This window comes from Perna viridis, chromosome 11 (genome assembly GCF_037379345.1).
Source record: "Perna viridis isolate PV_CMFRI_1.1 ecotype Kerala chromosome 11, ASM3737934v1, whole genome shotgun sequence".
In the NCBI taxonomy this organism is placed as follows: Eukaryota; Metazoa; Mollusca; class Bivalvia; order Mytilida; family Mytilidae; genus Perna; species Perna viridis.
This window is the reverse complement of record NC_142455.1, coordinates 741,515-762,848: the sequence shown is the minus strand read 5'-3', so window position 1 is coordinate 762,848 and position 21,334 is coordinate 741,515. Positions and strand designations below refer to the sequence as shown.

Genomic DNA, 21,334 nt, shown 5'->3' with positions numbered 1-21,334 from the left:
CCATATTTGGTGAACATGTAGATATCATCAGGTGCCATTAGGAAATGATACTGTTAAGGATTTCATTACCATATTTAAGAGTTATGTCCCTTTCAAACAATTTCTTTTAATCGCTCATATCTTAAACACCATAATAGATAGAATAATTCTGGAAACAGTTTCATGTACATAAGCAGACAGCCTAATTTATAAACATAAATTTGTATTTTGTTATCAAACCATACGAGAGTTATATCCCTTGAAATATCATACTAAAGTTTCAAAAACTAATATTTCGAGAACCGCAAGTTGTAGAGACATGGAACCTTCATCCGTGATCTTTGGTCTATGTGACCGTTCATTTGCATCACAGTTCAAAGGTCATAGAGTGCTAGAAAGCTTTCTCAATGCAAACTACGGGCTTTGATATTAAGGAAACGATGAGAGATTAGTGCATACATACAGTGTATGAAATGTCGATAAGCCCTACATTTTGAGACCAAGTTTACATCTGTCTGTTCAAAAGTTATGACAATTTAAATGTTTTGCAGAATCTAGTTTGTGACCTTGACATAAATGTATGACCTTGACCGTGTTAGTTTTATCAAGGTCAAGTAATCCTAAGATGTAAGATGTATGGTGGTAGTTTCGTGTCTCTACGACTTCTGGTTCTGGAGTTTGCTATTGCATCATCTTTTAATAATCATTTAGCTCCAATTGAGCTTCAAAATTGCCCAAATTATTCGGTCATTTTGTTGCATATGTTCTGTAAATTATCATACAGCTTTCAGATTTGAGATATGTTGTCTAGTTTTTGATCTATTGACATTTTAAGTTTTGAGAGCGGGGTATATATTTTAAAATCCACAACAGACACACAAATGATCATTCCAAAAATTTAAAGATCTGCACAAGTACAACTATTTGACAAAATACCAAGGGCAAAAAAAAAACCAATGATACTACAACAACTTAAAATTTTCATATTTTTCAATTGTTTTATATATTTCATTAATACCTATTTATAGATTTGATATTGCATCATTTTTTCAACTTCGTCGAAGGAGGTCATGTGATATAGCATTTTGAAGGTCTAAATGAGCACATTTCAAATATCAGAGTTTCAACCATGACAAGTCATACATGTTCAAAGAGTAGGGTCATTAAGTGCAAAAATTTAAAGTTCTTAGAGGGTAAAGTTGTTGCATATCACATGAAAGGTTTAAAGCGTACATCCGAAATATCGATCTTTTGTCTCGAAAAAAAATGAGTTGGGTGAGGTCAATGAGTGCAAAACTTAAGTTGTTTATATAGTTAGGTTCTCGCATATCAAATGAAAGGTCATAATGTGTACATCTCAAGTTTTATTTTTTATACAGAAAAAAGAACCCAGTTGTGTTAGAAAGTACAAAATTCTAAAGTTCACAGAAAGTATGGTTGTTGTATATCTAACGAAAGTTCGTCGAGTTTACATTACAAAAATCATGATGGAGACATCGACAATTGCATTTGACAAGGTCACCAAGTGTAAAAAGTCAAACTGTTGTAGAAGGTTAGCATTTTATGTATCAAACAAAATGTCTTACAGTGAATATTAAAGGAGAAAGTTTTCAAGGGAAAGACCTTTCAATTGTTTAACAAACAATTGACATACTAGTTTGGTTTTGCTTTTTCATGCATTTCACCTAATTTGCCAAACCGGTATATTTGTCGTTTCGAGGGCCATTCAAAGGTAATCGTCACGGTTTGACAAAATCTCTACAATCATGGAAAGCCTTTTGCCAGTATTTTTCTGTCTTTTACTGTATTAATGGGTTATTGTTTCTTTGACTCATCCCTCTTACAAATTTCTTCAAACTGTACTTATATATGTTAAACATTACTCAACCGCATTTCATGAACAGCTAGTAAGTTTAAAAATAGTTAGTTAAATGCTAAGAGTACGATGGTATATGTTTTATAGAAGACCAACTTATTGTATGCGACATCAAGATGAAGGTTTAAATTGATTAAGAGATTCTGTTTTATAGATATGATAGGTTATTTTTATTTTCGGTTGCTGTATGTGTACCTAAATGTGATAGGGTGTATTTTAATTATTTTATACTTATTCCGCCATTGTGTATTGCTTGCCAGATATTGTGTATTCATTTTATTTTCCGTCGTCTGCTATATTTGGTCTCTAGTATGTTTGGGTTTTGATCAGTCATACTTCATTTAATCTGATTTTAATACTTTTCTGCCTTTACAATGCTAATTGTCACCCCTGATTTAGTTCTCTGTGGCCAGTTCTGATTGGTCAGACAAAACTAATTGAGTTTATAAAAATTACACTTGAAAAAGTTTGATCTTAATGCTATACATTTGAAAAAATTCACATTCTAAGAAGTTTATCGCACAACTGTGATATAGACTTGAGTGTATACCTTGAGTGCAGCAGACAATTTTCAAAGGTAAATATCATTATATCATCCATTTACTATGTGTCCTGTTCTATAGTATAATTACGTGATGTTTTCCATATAGCTTAGTTTACGGTCTGAGGCTACGTTTTTTGTTGTTGTTGTTGTTGTTTTTTTTTCTTTTTCTTTTTTTTTCTTTTTCTTTTTCTTTTTTTTTGGAGGGGGGAGGGGGTTCATCATAATAATATGGACAATTTTATTTTTTTTCCTTGATTCTGATGGTGCAATTAATCTAATGAAACATTCAAAATGGTGTTTCTTTACCATGTTATAGATATTGACACTTAGTGGGGTATTTAAGTATTTGCATTATTTGGTACTTACTTCAATGAGAATTTTAAAGTGACCATTTTCAAGTCAGTTCTTTCGATAACAAAATAATCAATAATTTAAGCTTCACTGATAATACAGTCACATTCTGTAAGAACACTTCGATTATTTTTTTTTAATTTACAGATTCATAAACAGACAATAGCTTAAGAATTACCATGCAAATAGAAATAGTAAAGTGGATCATAGTATTTGTTTTGATGCATTAATGTCGCTTGTGAGTAATGTTGAATCATAAAAGTATTATAATAAATATTCATATATTTTTTTAAGTTTAATTTCTCAGTGTTTTGATAGTTTCATCGACATTTATTTATTTATTATTATTTTTCTATGTGATGATTTAAGATTTTTTCATCATAGTGCTGTATCTTGTTGTTAAAAATATTTTATAACTTTTGCGGAGTATCGTTGTTTAGCAGTCAGTTATCCTACGTAAATTTGAATAAGTTGAATAAAATTTGAAATTACACTTATTGCAGGGATTTGTAATGATGATTGCACATCATCAAAAGTGTTAGTACATATATTTTTACAGATTTACTTGTCATGATATTGCATATATATGAAGTTGATACATATTACATACATAATATGGTCCTCCTTAAAATAATCTAAAGCGCGAACGTACTTGGAAACTAGTAATCTCACAACAATCATTAATGACAATTATATTGTCAAGTGAAATATTTATTCCTGTCTGTGTAAATTTCAAACGAAAGGACCCCGGTATTTAATTACCTGTTTTGTTTTTTTGTTTTTTTGTTTTAGTTTGTTTTTTGTTAACTTAAAGGAAATATTTCAATTCATAAATGACATCATTCAATCATAAAATTTTTGTCTCTAAAAAACTGATAATATTGTCCTGAAAGAAAATATGACAATAAATTTCATTTTGTTTTATTTTTTCCCAATTTTCAATAGTTATATTATTGCAGTCATATTGTTATTACAACTAACTCTACTTTATAGTGTCTTATTATAACATGTAATCACTAGATGCAGTTTTTGCAGAAACTTATTTGGACAATAATTTCTAAATACAATCAATATTATACTTAAAAAAGGACGAAAAAAATGTACCATGAACTTTGACACCGGTAAAATTTGACAACGTTAAAGCAAAATCTATTATCTGTTACCTTTATTTACTGATGTTAGACACATTATGATACAAAAAAAATGTTATATTACAAACAAACCTATGTTTTTTAAAACTTAATGATGGTTATGTGTAGGAATCTCTTTTGATATTTGTATTCAAAATTCCTTGATGCAATTAAATGTTTTTGTTTTTGAAGGCACTGATACAGCGTACGGTAGGGAGAATATTGCATTGTTGAAAGATACACGTCAGAGCTCAACCTAAGTACACGAAAGTTATCCTTTATCAGCACGTGATGCAAATGATGGTATATTAAATCAAAACATCCAAACCTGCGCACACAAGTCTGAAAATTGGTTGATCTTGGAGACATACATATATGATATCGAGAGTTTGACCATTTAAAACAGGAAGTAAGAAACCTATCATCGCTATTAGGATGAAAATGTGGTTATTGATAGAGTAGTTGATTAATTGAAATTGAGTAGATTTCTTAAAACGTTCTTGTTTTTGTTATTTATTCAACATAATGAAATACGGCTGTGTAATATATTGACAATTTTAGACATGTTTATTCCTTTTAATGTTTTACATCAACCAGGATTCATTTTCCTCATAACTTTATATAATTTTAATTTGAAAGCTTTTAATATTGTTTTTCTTGAAAATACGGAAGAAATCCTTACTCAGTGTTACTGATTGTCGACCGGGATTTACAACACACACTTATGTTATCTGTTAGGTTAATAGTTTTTCTTCCTCATGGCAATATCCTGTAAAATATGAATCAGCATTGTATAATATTAATTTTTTGTGACATATATATATTTATATATATAAGGGATGAAATCCTTAAATCAATAACGATTTCCATAGCCTTAATTGCCAAGTTGATTGTATAGCTTTCAACGTAGAAACGAAAAAAGACTTATATTAATGTACATCTTCTACGAATGAGAGATTTTCGATGACATGTAGTGTTACGGTGTTAAATGATTCAACATGGTAACAAAAAAAATCATAATGCATTAATTATGTTTATTCAATAAACTTAAAAATAATATTTAAAAACTGTCTACTTCAGTATTACGACATGCCATTGAAATCTACTACTATACATGCAATTAAATACAATTAGTCCACCGTGCAACCCCCACTCATCAACTTCATGGTAATTTTCAAGTACCTTATTTATCCATTACCGAATGAATTTGTCGCAAAAAAAATATTATCGAATTCTTATATTTGTAATCCGCTATGTCAAAAAACAAAATTTTGTGACTCAATTGCTCGAGCGTCGTAGTCTTCCTGGGACAGCATATATTTTATCATGTTTTTTCCTGACATTTATGTATAAAACCCGGATTGCATGTATCTTTGAGCAAGAGTACTTTATAAAGTTTGTATTGGCAGATTTTTTAATCTGTTTAAATGTGTACATTAAAACACACTTGAAAATAGTGGTTTTGAAGCCTTACCTAAACATGATCTTCTTTTAATGCAATGGGTGAAATTGATGAAACAAAAATAATTGTTCAACATAATGTATAAATGATCTATAAACAGCAATATTTTCTGCAATTATGTTTTTCTTGTCAATAACAGAGGCAAAGGAAATATGAATCAAATGTTAGTCTATTTTATCTGAATGCCAATGTATAAAAGTAATAGCAAAACTATACTAACTGGTATTAAAATAAGTGAACCGGTGTCATAACTTGTATTACTTGGGTTTATCTCAAGATGTTCAGAAATATATTATATAATAGTTTGAAACAACAAATCGGCTACGGTTTAGGAAATTGTTATACAAATAGTAATGCAACCACTCCTAGACTCTGAGTTGATTGGAATAACCCATTGATGAATGGCAATGCATTAATCATACCAAATTTACCTGCACAACCAGTTTTACAGTGTAAAAGCCAAACATAGTATATTTCAATAAAATTAAGATATATAGATCATGTTATAACAAATGGCATTGATATTTTTTTTCAAACGAGTTATATATGTCATATGTCAATATTTGATATCAATTAAGGGTCAATTACTGGTTTGATGAAAGTATTTTATTGTCAAAAATTATTCCATTTTGTATTGTTAAATTTTAATGCTAAAGTTATAGCTTGTTAGTTTCGTGATATTGAAGGCAATATTTGAATGTGGCTCCGTTTATACTTAGCAACATTCATTTGATATAACCTTGAGTTAAGATTGTCTGGTTTGCATAGAGGCAAGTATTATCCACAGGTCTCATTTCAGTACAATAAATATGGGACAAATTTGACCAAATAAATTTTGACATTCCAGAAATAAAAAGAATAATATAACATGTTTGTGCAATATTACATTTTATTACACTTACATGTAACATGTAGTATCATGCCATGATTACCCCATTTAACAACCTGAGGCTTACAACCCAGTTGCTCTTCGGGCAAAGCGCCATGGGTCTCACTTACCACTTCTAACGTTTCTATTTCTTTACATGTCAAAAAAGTAATTTTCAAAGTTTCACAGTGAATTCCCGGGACATCTTACAGTTAAATACCATTTCGAAGCTTGGTAAATAAGGCTTTCAAAATTATTATGCTAATGGTACCATGATTGTAGAAATTCTTCACATTCCACATTCACTTCACCCATTGCATCCAAAATTTTCAATTATAAAAGGCTATTGTAGAACCTCGCGATTAAGGACTTCAAGGCTAAACCACCGGACTGTTCTTGCAAAAGCTCTCCATTCTGGTCACGTCGTTACGGGAGATTTAACCATCATCGAAAACGAATCTCTGCAAAATATCCTTTCTAAAGGTCCCAAGTACCGTGAACCACGCTCCATAAATTTGAATTATAACTTTAAAAGTTCTTATGGATGCCGTGAAGGACCCCTTTCAAAAATTTTAACTTCTATACTCACAACTGTCAAAGAGGGTCGGCAGTCCTACCAACACTTGTTACTCCCGTAGTGGTATTAATTCAATGTGGATCGTAAAAAATTCGAAAGATCTTTTGGAGACAATCAGTTCAAGACTATTATCTGAATATAATAGCGTTAAAACCTATGATTTTTCAACACTGTATACTTCTATTTCCCATATTAAGTTAATATCCCGACTTAAAAACATTATACATCGTTGTTTTTTTTTTCAAAAAAGATGGTACACCTAGATACAAATAAATAGTTCATGGTAGAGATTCCTCATACTTTGTAAGAAATAATTCCAAATCATCTTCCGAATATACAGAGGAAGATGTTTACAAAATTCTGGAATTTTTAATCGACATTTTTGCCCAGTGTGGTGGACGTGTTTTTCTAAAACAGTAGGCATTCCAATGGGAACAAATTGTTCTCCTTTACTTGCTATGAGGCTGATTTTATAGCTGATCTGACCCAAATGAAAGAATATCGTTTAGCTAGATCCTTTAAACATCGCAGTTTCCTCTATATAGATGACGTATTATCTTTAGCAATCCCAATTTCGGGGATTTGATACATCGCATCTATCCCCCAAAGAACTTAAAATAAAGGATACTACAGACACTGTGAAGTCAGCGTCATATCTTGACCTATACTTAAAAATTGATGGTAAAAGAAAACTATTGACCAAACTTTACTACAAACATGATGACTTTTCATTCAGAATTGTCAACTTTCCTTTCTTCTGTGGCAACATCCCTTCAGCACCTGCGTATGGAGTGTTCATATCACAACTCGTACGTTATACCAGATTTTTATGAAACTACACAGCATTATGTATCCCACTAGAACTCTAACAAATAGGCTTCTGGAACAGGGTTATGTTGCTACAAGATTGAAGTCGTAGCAGAAGTTTTATGGTCGTCATCATGAACTCATGGATCGTTATGGTGTATCCATATGTACCATGAAAACATATTTATTCAACGGTTCATAGTTTTCCTTTCCTCGTTTGTCTACCCCGGACTTGACTTTTTATGAGCAACTCGGATGGTGTTTCTAGAAAAACAGAGGACGCTTACCCCACCGGTGCACCTGGTCCATGCTCCCAGTTTTGATTGGAGTTTGAGTTGCTCATTTGCTTTTGTTACTTTGAATGTATGATAATTACTTTGCGTTCTTTGTTGTGTATGTCTGATTACCGATATAACCTTGGTTTCCTTAATTACTCTTTCACAAAATTGACTTGAATAAATAATACTGAAAATCCACATTTTTACCTTTTCTGCTAACTGACAGCATGGAGACAAATTACTCACACATGTAAACAATATTCATCCACTTTTGTAGTAAATTACAAATTTATGTTTAATGTACACATTATCAGCTTTATTTTGACTACTTTTAATCAGAATACACACAAATAATGCACTTACAATGCATAGGTATATGTTCAGTGTATTTTTGGTACTACATAGAGGGGTTGGCCATTAGATCCGGAAGTGGTTAGTGAGACCAGGACCACAGTCGAGGGTTCTGATCGCTATTTAGTCGCCTTCTAGGACAAGCATAGCGTTGCTGTTGGCCTATCATTTTGACAACCGGGCCCTTACTGGGCTGGGATTTTCTGAATGATGGTGAAATTATGTATTTCATATATAGTTTCAACATCTGTTTATTTTATTTTTGTTTGTTTGTTTTGTTATTATATTCTACATTTATTTATTTGATTTTTCGTTTATTTGTTTTGTTTTGCTTTGGTTTTTTTTTCTATTATTTTGTCTCTTTTTGTTGTTGTGGTAGTCTTAATCAATTATGGGGTCTTCGGGTTATTGATTTTAATTTGCTTGGTCGCCTCTTTGTAAGATATGAATAGTAAATAATGCCTTGCAAGCGTCGTGATTATTTTGGAGAAATAGTAATATTATCTCTTAGCATATTATCCTATCTAAACAGCCATACTCCATCAGTAAATTAGGTGATTGGTCCTTATTAATATAAATTTTGACAATCGACCTATTATACTTAATCTATTTTCTTCAAAGATTGATCAATATCTCTTCTTCCATGTTCACGCGAACGTGGAAGAGAGCACCAGTCAGATATTCTTCCACCCTACTGCTTTGAAAAAAATAAATATCCAAAATCTGTGAATTAAGTTTTGCACTTGTTTAAATCGGACAACCCATAGGCCATGTTTAAAAAAAAGTTTAAAATGCAGGGTAAAAGGCATTCGGACTATTTGTGATGTTCAGTCAGATATTGGCAGTTGCTCTACATATACTCATATTTCAATACCTTCTCCCATTGGTTCCAATCTTTTGTTTGTCATTCGATGTTCACGAGCTTTCCTTTTATGTAGTTACAAAACCGACCACAAAAATGTCGACATTTACGGGCGTTTTGTAATCAAAAACGTAAGGGAAATAACTTAGTAACATCTCAACTAAAACCATGCAAATATAATTGTTCGGTACATACATTTGAAAAAAATTTACAATATATTATAAGTTTCTATTTGAATATGTTTGTATCGGTGAAGCAAAGTCACAAAAAAGTTACTTTTTATTCGTTCCATTGAAAAATCTTAAATTGAAACGAAGCGATCAACAGCAATAGCACATACATAACAAAAGCTTAATTAGATTTACCGATTGCCATTGGCTATAGACATTGTCTGCCACTAATTCATCTTTCAAGTAGTTGAGACTATCAGCACAAGGACTGTAAAAACCATTTTTTTTCACCATTTACTGTAATGTCTACAAATAAATCCACCAAGTAGTTGTGCGTATCGGTGCAGGTGTGAAACTGATTTGTTTTTACTTTTCGCTAAAAAAACAACCACTCGAAGCACATTTTAATCTTGGCAACAAACTGAAGCTGTAACCTTCTTTTGAACATATTGGAAATTCCTTAAATTTAACAATCACAAACGTTTCAGTGAAAATAAATAGAATAAATAGTCAACTGTTTATTTGTCAAAATTATTACAACTGATAAAAGCATGACCAAATATAATACATGCCGTGGACCATTGCCTAATGTGAGATATTGCACGGATAAAAAAATAGCAGCAATTATCTAATATTTCACAAAGATTAGCAAGTAAGTATGGGTCTGGGCAGGCGGGGGATTCATCATATCTAAAGGTTATTGGAAGAAACTGATCAAACACATTTGTTACGTCCGAAAAAAAATCTTACTGCGTTCATTTCATCAGTGCTATATATCGTGGAATGTTTTAGACTGTTTATAATGTCAAAATACTTGTAGGAAATTCGCCCATACTTTTCTGTAGTTGACCAAAACCTAATTTTAGTTGTGATTTATCCTGTGACAAACTTTCATTTGCATTTCTGTAGTTGAACAAAACCTAATTTTAGTGGTGATTTATCCTGTGACAAACTTTCATTTGCACCCTTATTGTCGAATATAGTTTATATGAGGCCTAATAAAGTTAGTTCAATCAAAACAGTTTTGGGGTAATAAATTGCATATCACCAATCATAAGCATCTGCCTGGTTTAAATGCAGAGCTGTGCGTAAAAATATACCATGCTTAGAAATATAATGGATCCTCTTTTATCTCAAATTGAGAGTCAGAAAGCACGTGCAACTACAAAACTATACTTTTTCAGCAAAATAGCACTATTATTATAAAATATTATTTTAAATCAACTACGTGTACTATTTTATAGCTATGTATAAAAGCAGTAAATCAACCCGACAAGAAGCTCGCGAACCATGGTTAGCTTGTATTTTGCACTTTGTTAGACAACGATGGGCAAAAGAAATAAGAATTAATAGTCTTAGATGGTGTAAGGGTAAATACCTCCTTTATCTGGCTAGATATCTGGTCACAATCATGCTTCTCGTTGAAGTCTGTTTTAGAGGATAACGTATTTTTATATCATAAAACGGAATTAGTTTCATTTTTGGCAATTAAGTCGTTAAATTACTAACACATGTATAGACATACGAACATACAAATAAACAGGCACTGGTTGAGACGACAATAAATATTGAAAGCATATCATTGGACATTATATGTGGGTACCGTCACTACCATTTGCCATTAAAAAACAAACATAGAAAAACTATGGGAAATATTCAATGAACAATCTGTACAGTTATATATACTGTAAAACCACTTGACAAAAACAAGTTGTAGCACAAAATCAGAACGTCTTTAAAGCTGTATTAGCGGCCAAATGTGGTCAGTACTGATTCTACTGAATTTTGCTGATTCAATGAAAAAAAAAGTTCGTCGTAATGCCGATAAAACCTGCAGAATAATTTGCATCTTTAAATAAAGAAACGTCAAAAACATAGTTGATATGGTAGGTCATTTAATAAACCATTTGTAAAATTATGAGCAGTATGATGATGACAGACCACATCGGCTTTATATTAAAAAAAATCGTTGTAAATACAATAAACAAACTTAAAGACTCTGCTGTGTTATGAATAAAGTTGGCTCACAATAATAAGATGAACATTTGGTGCACATATTGTGAATGCGGGCAAAATTGATACACTAATACTACGCGACTTAAAAACTTAAAACTTTGAAATTTTCAGTAGCATAAAGTCGAATTTTAAACTTCTTCGTGTTCAGCCTTCCGGAATTTGCATTTCTTTTCTATGATTGTTATTTTGTTTTTATTTGTTTCAATAAAACTTTAGTTTTGACAAGCAGATATTCAGATATACATCCAAATATTACTTTTGTTACAATTTGGAATTATGCTCACTCAGTTTGAGCATCAAGTCTGCATAGTGTAAGGAGACTTACTATTTCAAAATCACCTTGTTCATAGGCGTAATAAATGGGGGAATGACCATCAAGATCAACCAGGTTTATATCTATTGAAGGATGTTTCACTAGTTCACTCACTGTAACAAGGTCTCCGTTTTCGACAGCAACATGTAAAGGAGATTTTCCATATCTATTACAAATGTTGGGATTCAGTAAAGGATGTTTGAGAAGTTCTTTCACTTTACCGATACATGACATTTCTATTGACAAGGTACAAGCTACAAATAGGGGGGTTTCTCCATTTATCGTGCATAGGTTGACGTCTAATGATGGATGTTTTAAGAGTTCTCTGATCGTGAAAACATTTCCGTTGAAACAAGCGGCGTATAGAGGGGAACACCCATCTTTATCGCAAAGGTTGACTTTTACTAAAGGATGTTTCAGGAGTTCTGATACTGTATCAGCATTTCCAGTGAAACTACTTGCATAAAGTGGAGAGCTTATATTATTGTCACTCAAATTTATATCAAGGGAAGGATGTTTTAGCAGTTCTACCACAATTTCAGTATTTCCATTCAGACATGCAGCAACTAATGCAGAACATCCATCAATATCACATAAGTTTAAATCGAGCGTAGGGTATTTGAGGAGCTCTATCGCTGTTCTAATATTTCCATTGGAACAAGCTGCATGCAGGGGAGTAGATCCATTATTGTCGCTTAAATTAACATCTACTGAAGGATGTTTGAGTAGTTCTATCACTGTTTCAGCATTTCCCCTGAAACAAGCTACAAACAGAGGAGAACACCCATCTTCATCACATAGGTTAATATCAAGAAAAGGATGTTTAAGAAGTGCTTTCAGTTTATCAATATTTCCGTCATAGCAGGTAACGTACAATGGTGACCAACCCATACTATTACGTATGTTTACATCCAGTGAAGAATGTTTGAGGAGTTCTATTACTATATAAGGATCCCCCCTACAACAGCAGGCAGCGTACAGTGGAGACATTCCTTTGGTGTCAAATACGTTTACATCCAAAAAGGGAGCGCCGTCAATACGGCCAACACTTTGTTTATAATATAATTTATTTGAACTTATCTTGATTGACAGCATCCATCGAACGAAGTGTTTATTGTCGTACCTACAAGCCTCTACTAAAGGTATTGCATCATCACTTTGCTGGTTAACAAGTAGTTTGATCCGATACTCGGGCAGTTCATTCACCTGGTCTATAAACTCGCTAAAAAATCTTTCCGACTTTATGTTTTCATTACCTAGTATATACCCAATACCCATTTTCTCCCATATATTTATCAAACGTTCAATATAGGACTTGGCATAATCAAGTGGGAGTTTGATCAAATCGTTGTTGCCCCTTTGGATGTCGTATAAATTAAACCGCTCCTTTATAATCTGTGGATGTGCATGTTTCAGGCAGAGCGCAGTATGTTTCTCACCGAAATATTTAGCAAGAAAGTCAAACAGTTTATCATGAACAATTACTATGGACTCGTCTTCAAATTTTACATAGGTGCTCTCAAGTACCCTCATGGCTTCTAAAATACTTGATTCTTGGGTCCCTTTATTAAGTCTGCAAATCTTAAGTGTCGCAGCAACAATTTGTTGTAGGTCATTACTTATGTAATCCAAGTCTTTAACTTTCAGTGTGTTGTTCAGTAGAACACATAAAAGTAAACTGCAATATTTTAATTTTCCATCATCGTCACCTCTCTGTAACTTGTTCAGCTCTTCTTGAAAAATGCCAAACGGATTTTCGGACAATGGATGCACATCAATGTGTGTATTTCTACCATACAACTGACATAGAAAGGGGAAAAAATCGTACTTTTCAAGGTGTTTGATGTTGTCAATGTTGGTTCCGAAATATTGTTTTGTCAGTTCTCTTTTTTCTTCATAACTCATTAATAGTTCATTTGAGATTAAATTGCATTCACAATTTTGAAATAAAGAAAGGTCTTTTAATCTTTCGTCCCTAAATATCTGAAGCCTACAAGTTGCTAAGACCTTAATTCTGTCATTGTTTTCCATTTCATCCAAATCTTTTAACACTGAACACCACTCATTTAATTCCATGTGATTAACAGTAAACTTACCACAAAGATCATCTACCACAAATAACATTTTAATATTTGGAATAATATAGTTAGTAATATCTTCTGGTTTCACAGTTGGTACAATGTAATAACCCTTTTCTTTCATCTCTAGGGCAACATGATGAGCCGTGAAAGTCTTACCACAGCCAGAATTACCAGAGACAACTACACAGGCTTCGTGATTTATACATTGCAATACATGATCAGCGGCTCTGGTCGATACAAATTGTTGATCTTGCACTTTCCACTTCTTTATCTTTATTTTTATTTTTTCTGAAAAAAAATATTGAATATGTTTGTCTACATTAATTACCTTTCATACATGTTAAAAAATAGTTTTCAATTGATAAACATGTACTCAGTCCACAAGAATAACCTGCAAAATTCTCTATTCAAATATCAGTACTAATATGGAGTAAACTTCCTATTCTATATGATATATAGTTCTTATCCACCTTTGCCAAATTATGCTTTCTTCTATATTCGTATTTTGAAATAAAACATCGACATTTCCCATGACTTTATTCACTTTGTGTCTTACATTCTTTTATAAGATGTTTACATTTTCTTCGCTTTACTCCCATTATAACAGTTAATGAAAAACCGTTGTATTATACTTATACCTCAGAGGTATATCTGTAAGGATTTCATATTTTTATCTTGATTTTGGTGATATTTTTGTACTTGGCCTAGATTCAACAGGACCTCAGTACAACCAAATTATTTTTACTTAACATCAGGAGTATACATTAATCTTATACCTCTTATATTTCTTGGTATTGACCTCTCAATGTGTTTCCTTTCTTTCGATGATTCTATACCTAAGAAAAGGCATTACTATTAACTACATCAAAGTGAAGGTAAGTCATTAATAGAAAAGGTAATAGTAATTGATTCAAGATTATTCTACAAACAACCAATCACAAGATGTTGAAGGATGTTCGATGGTCATAATAAGATTTCCAGACTCCCCTGGTTTTATCCATTTCACAGCGTTTATATTTTTTTACAAAGTGACCCCCACTTTTCATTTCATAATTTCATTTTTTTTTTGTGGATGAAATCTGCGTACTTTCTTAGTGTTTTTAATAAGTATTACTAAGATAAAAACTATTGAAAATCAAGAGAAGTCCTTTTCCCGCCAAAATTGCCAATGCTTATATCTAAAAACCGAGCATACTGACCCATCATTTTTTGTTTCATCTGATATTTTTCTAGTTTAAAAGATCTTATTTTTTAAATAGGCAGCGTAAATCCTTGAACAACATAAAATCCATACACAGGTGTTCTTTAAATCGACTGAAATCCATGTCTCAAAATGCCACTTGAACATCACTTTCAATCGTTCTCAGATTACCTATCAAATCAAGTATTTACCTATTTTGTACAGTCGTATCTCTTCCAATGATATTTCTGTTGACTGTATATTGTTGGCTATTTCCATGTAATATTCATCTGTATTAAGAGCCGCAATGAATTGATTAAAAGCTTTATCGTCTTGATAAACCAATGTTGACAGCAATCTTCTATTACTTTCCTGTCTGGTAATGCCTTCTTTACATATGTTTTCCTGTTCCTCCTTGGTAATGGTAGCCTGTGATATGAGGTAGTCTAAGATCCCTGTTGTAAAACCCACCGAATGGACGATTTTCTTAAAATTCTTCTGTAGTTTGATCTTGTGAATCTGTACCACTAAAAAGTATTTTTTGTCAGTTTATCGTTCAGGTTTCTGATTTTTTTCCCGGGTTTTTTATATTGTTTTGTTAGTTGCTTTTTAATTTTTTTCGCTGTTTTTGTTTGTGGTTTCATTTAGTTTTTTTTTGTTTTGTTTTGCGTTGTTTTGTTTTTGTTTTGTGTGTTGTTTTATTGTTTGGAAAAGCATTAATTACATTATAACCCCTAGAAAGGTGTATCCTTTCAGCAAGTACAATTTATTACAACTTGAAATATGATACGTTTAATTATATACTGTGAAGCAATTGTATATGATTTCTATTGTTGGTAATATATTAGTTGCATTTCTTCGTATGTGTTCATGATAGATTCCAGATGTTCGTTTAAACAAAAGTAAAAATTTTAGACTTATAGAAGAATTAATATATTTGAGTAAGGAGAGTCCCTGGCTTTGATAAATATCATACAATCAAACTTTTAAAAATTACAAAATATTGCATTGCAGAATTAATTTGAAAATTAATGATCTCACTTGATGCATCTGTGTCTTTTCCTTTGATGAATACTTCCTTCTTTGCGGATAGCTTCACCATATTAGATAACTTATGATTACAATTGTTTAGTGCGTCAGCCAAGTAGCAAGTTGTATCATACGGACGGCTTGACAATATATCAAGTAAGGTCTCATTGCGCTCCCTTTGTGTTGACTGATGCAGTATATCTTCTCTGTCTTCAAAAGTTAAAATTAACTCGGAAATCAGTTCGTCTAAAACTTCTTGATCCAGTTTTGTCGAACAACAGAGGTCCGTGTAGAAACCTGCCTGAGATTCATTCATCTTCCTTACTGATATTCTTTTAGATACCTGTACATGATTCTTTCCTACAACAAAGCAATGTCCATTCACAAATTGTACTTTTAAAAAAGTTCAAAAGTAATAACACTGTCAACTAAAACTATGCGGAATGTGCTGTTCTTCCAATAGAAATTTAGAAAACCATCAAATGTAATGTTATAAAAATGTAAAAAATAACAATAATTTTGAGGTGATATGTGTATTCGGATGCTTAGAGATTTCAAATTAGTGGTGTGAATAATTGTATACCTTTCAAAACTTTACAAAATGTTATATATCCATTACATCACTTGTAGCTTTGTATATGTTTCAGCATTAGACAATGCTAGGTACATTGTAGCAGTCATCATGGATATAGCTTACTTCCAACTGACCGGAACTATAATAATATGTACCCATACGTACTCTAAAACTCTAAAACATAAACATCAAAGTCACAGATAAAGGGAAATTTGAACAGTTACTGCTTTTTGCTAAACATCCAGCGTTTTGCTTTTCAATATGAATTCCAATGATAATTTTCAGTCTTTTTCTCAGCTGCGGGTGTATAACAACTGGAGAAATGACAGTATTAAATAAGAGATTCTAAATATTCTTTGAAATGGTGTTATTTTATACACTTGATTAAAAAAATTAACACCTTTTTTACCAGAACGTTGAAGATATACATACAATTTTATGATAAAAAGTGTCGATGTGTAATTGCACAATGATTTTTAAATTGGCTGCAGTATAGCTTCTTTGTAAACCACATTTGGCTCCGACTTTGCCATAGTGTAATGCAATAAGCATCGGACCGCGATGAGCCAGTATGATATTGCTACCTGATATATGTTTTGTTTTTTTTAAATAAAGTACAAATTTAAAAGCAATAACATCTAACCTGAGTTAAAGATCATTGGTAGCTTTGTAAATTAACAAGCCCTGGACCTGTACTAAATCAGAACAATTGCATATACTGAAACACAATTTCACTTACGATCGCCACCTTCACATAAGAGTTTGCATCGTAGTAAAGTAAACCAACTTCCTGATTAAGTGTATATAGATGTCTATATACATTAAGGTTAATTCGTTGTATGCAGACCGCACGGGAAAAACGTACTTTTGTATTGTCTTTCTACGGGGTTATTGTTTATAACTAATAATCCAATAAAAATATTGTGGTTATGTTAGAAAAAAAAAAGAAACTAATTTTATCCTAACCCGAAAACAAATTAGAGCATCTGTTTGTTATGTGTTTTCCCATATTTTAAAATTGCAATGAAAAGCATGTGAAAACGCATATTTATACTGACAATTCATGAAAACACGTAAATAAAACCTATTTGGTGATTAAATATCTTCCTAGGAAAAGTATGGTTTGCATATGAAACTATCGTTCTATTTTGCGATTATTAGATAAATCCACAATTATTGCTGTTATACAATCTAAAATACCACTTTGAATAATGTCTTACAAACGTTGTCACATTTCGTCACTCTATTTTCAAAGTAATAAAACCTTACAATAATAGCTGATTTAAACTGGAGTATCAGTTTTTTTTATATTTCGTTTAAATATAGAATGTAATATTACTGATCTCGTGACCTGAGGGCAATATTCAAAATGAATAGTGTACAAGAATATAAAAAAAAGCGTGAACGGCTCACCTGGCCAACCATGCCCTCTTAACTAAGGAAGTTAAGATATCATGCTTTGTTATCATGTTTGACAAACAATGGCTGAAAAAAACCCAAATATTGAAGAATACTGTAATTTCAACGGAGTACATAACATTCTCTAGGAAAAATAAACAACGGAAATGTGTTAGTTGTAGCATACATATATTTAATCAAGACTCTAGAATCGATGCGAGGTTGCAAATTTGCGATGCAAATTTGGACGATCCTTCAGCAGGATTCGAACCCTTTCTTTACTCTGACACCTATGGCAACACCAACTGCACTAAGTCCAAAGCACTAGACCATTCAGCTGAGTAGGCTTTAAAAAAGTTTTGCTTTCGTTAACCAAGTGATAGATCCTCGTAGGTAAATCTAGAGCGCGAACATTTGCACATGCTGTAACTGAATAGGACTACCTCTGATGGCATCGGGTAAGACAGTAGAAGATTTGTAACGATATACAAATACAGCCACACCAAGTATATAAACATATAAGAAGTTTAATGGGATGTGGCAACAATATTATCTTACTTGATAGTGTATTACAAATAACCTAACATGCACGGTAAAGACAATATGCGATATTAATACAAGAATACATAGTACAACTCGATTAATTGACGAAAACGAAACAACGTAATACTTTTTATAGGCAGAACAAAGATTTTGACGTTTTCCTTTCCTCTTGACATTTTGGTCGAGAATGAAGAAACATCGTCAAACCGTGTTTACGAAATTGTTTTCTGGTTTTGTTTTTTTGTTTTTTTTTTTTTTTTGTATGTAAAATTGCGTACAAATTAAACTGCACATGCGTATAAGCTGCAGCTTATAACAAGGAAAAGCAGGGAAGCAGAGGACGTTTAATCTACCGATACACCTGGTACCAGTTTTTAGTTGTTCTTTGTTGTGTGTGTCTGTTTTCCTAGTTAAGTCTTTATCCCTGGCTTGTATTATTTTGATTTCGCTTAGTTGTCTTGATTATTCTTCCACATGCTGACAATAAAATGTCCTTCAATATCCAATAGATCAACGTGTCTACTGTTGGGATGTGTTTCACAAGAAACTATAGGTATGATTGTTTCTTTTTTTGCGCTGGTCTCATTATTACGTAATGTTTAGTAGCAGTCTTTATAAAAATCAGACAGGAGGTGATTCATCTATATCAGAAACCCAGCAAAGTCAGTTTGCTCAGAAACAGTTATAGACCACATTACAAGTCTTAGTTCTTCATTTAGATGGTGCACTTTACTGATAAAATGTATATTGATCGATAGAAGGTACATGAAATTAGCACTTTGGAAGAGTAATTGTTCTTGATTTGGCTTGCTTTGGTTGATTTAAGTGGAAGGTTAAATTGTAGTTTTCTCAAAAGTACATGTTTAAATACATAAAGGATAATGGTCACATACCAATAACAATATAGTATATGTAGACCAATGGGTTTTTCTACAATATAACCACCTTACCATAGGCAGTGTCTGGATTTTACATGGACTGGTACTTAAGGCATTTCTTTCTGCATAATGTTTAGCACAACTCATTGTTTGTAGATGTAGAGGTATTTAGATATAATCAAATATTTTAAATGTTTGATTCAGTAATTTTTTAATGAAATTTCCACATTGAAGTAGATGTATTCCCATGTATGTTTAGTTCAGATAAACGTGTATCGAAAAAAGATGTGATATTTAATTTGGCCAACGTAATTTTGCGGAGTTCTCCGAACGAGTGTGTATGATTCATTTTTATGAGTGGAACTTGATTAAGTTTTAATGGTCTGAATCTAAAACTCTTATATATTGCCAGATTGAGCAAATGAACATAAATTTAAACCGTTTGCCGAACAAAATAATTTACAACAGCAAATATATTTTGACAGGACAGTTTTGTATATATTTGTTTCTTTATTTCAGGTCCAGGTGTTGAGGTTGATTACTTTAAACTGTAGTCAATAAAAGTATATTTACAATGCTTAAAACGCTATTTATTAGACGATTTTTCCAATCTATGCAAATGGCAATCAGATAAGAATGTAAGAAGTCAAAAATTTAATTTGTATCTGAAGAATAGGTTTAAGGTACATACATATTTGTTTTCATTATCAGGGACAGCAATCGTCAATACGCCACACTGTAAAAATTAGGATCAAATGCACAGCAACTGAAAAAAAAATAGGAATGAAATATCCAACCGCAAGAGAACATAATAATTAATACTGTAGAACTATTTTGTTCCGAGTGGTGAGGTTACAAATGGAACCGGAGACATAAGGTTGATGTGATCATGTTCAGCAATCATTCTGGGAACTAGCATTGAGGTCCAATTCATCTCCTGAATGTATGCGCCCTTGACTGTATAACCAAGTTCAGAGTAGAAATTTTTTTCAGTTTTTAACACTACTATTGATATAAAAACATTAAAAGCATATTTAACTAATTGTATACTGCAATTGAACGGTAATGTTTAAATAACATGTCACTGTAATGTTTTTGGATCTTTTCCTAAATCATATTTTGGATATGTTATAAAATGTTTTTATGTGTTACGAAAAAAATATTTTCTGATAATGTACATTCCTTTGAAACAGGTTAAAAACATGTCCAGATATGGTTTTAATACGGTTTTCTGAAATATTCAATAAAAGGTTGTAGAAATGGAAGAAAAACATTTAAAAATATTATTTGTTGAAAGAGTAATCAAGGGAACCAAGGTTATAGCGGTAATCAAAAGAATGTAATCCAGGGACAAAGACCCGACATGGAAAACAGACATACACAACAAAGAACATAAAGTCACTAAAATCATACATACAAAGTAAAAAAAGCAAATGAGCAACTCGGACTCCACTAAAAACTGGGGGCATGGACCAGGTGCACCGGTAGGGTAAGCGTTCTCTCCTTTTCTAGAAACACCCTCCGAGTTGCTCAAGTCAAGTCAAGTCCGTGGTAGACAAACGAGGAAAGGAAAACTATGACCCGTTGAATAAATCAGTTTTCATGGTGCAGATGGATACAACATAACGATCTCCACGAGTTTTTGATGACGACCAAACGTTTTTAAAGGAAGTTAGAAAATGTTTCTAAACTATTTTAAATTACATATTAAAAAGCATTTTTTCTCATAAATATCGAATATAGAATAAAAATTGAATAGGCAGTGAAATTAAAATTCTGGTAATCTAGCACTATGAGACAATAGAGGCTATATATAATTACATAATTATTTTAATTGACCGAACAAGGATACATCTATTATACACATGCATTATACATGTACGTGTAATAATTGTCTTCTTAATTTGTCATGTATATTTGATTTGTAATTATTCATCCCAGTTTACTGTTCCTTGTCTTTTAATTAACCAACATCGATGATATATAGATGATAGCACTCCATAGAAATAATAAGATAATAGAGTAAATGGTGTGCCCCATGCTGCTATTGAAAAAGGTTAGAGCAAA

At 32.1% G+C, this 21,334-nt stretch overlaps 1 protein-coding gene and 1 long non-coding RNA gene across 4 annotated transcripts; one reads left to right on the top strand and one right to left on the bottom strand.

Moving 5' to 3' along the window:
• Window positions 1-2,139: 2,139 nt before the first annotated feature.
• LOC148602245 (uncharacterized) lies at window positions 2,140-5,025 on the top strand. The gene is made up of 3 exons (XR_015916636.1): window positions 2,140-2,432; window positions 2,898-2,988; window positions 4,073-5,025. It is a non-coding gene; the product is annotated as an uncharacterized LOC148602245 (long non-coding RNA).
• Window positions 5,026-9,758: 4,733 nt separating this feature from the next.
• LOC148602244 (uncharacterized) lies at window positions 9,759-17,281 on the bottom strand. 3 transcript variants are annotated; one of them, XM_088552961.1, is made up of 6 exons: window positions 17,188-17,275; window positions 16,458-16,622; window positions 15,887-16,234; window positions 15,058-15,372; window positions 14,442-14,501; window positions 9,759-13,953 (listed from the first exon to the last, which is right to left on the bottom strand). In XM_088552961.1, the coding sequence occupies exons 3-6, from the start codon at window positions 16,188-16,190 to the stop codon at window positions 11,552-11,554; spliced, it is 3,081 nt and encodes a 1,026-aa protein (XP_088409087.1). In that variant the 5' UTR covers window positions 16,191-16,234; window positions 16,458-16,622; window positions 17,188-17,275; the 3' UTR covers window positions 9,759-11,551. The 3 variants fall into 3 exon arrangements, with proteins under 3 accessions (XP_088409087.1, XP_088409088.1, XP_088409089.1); XM_088552962.1 differs by having other exon boundaries at window positions 17,092-17,188; XM_088552963.1 differs by lacking the exon at window positions 16,458-16,622 and having other exon boundaries at window positions 17,188-17,281.
• Between the last annotated feature and the right edge of the window lie 4,053 nt (window positions 17,282-21,334).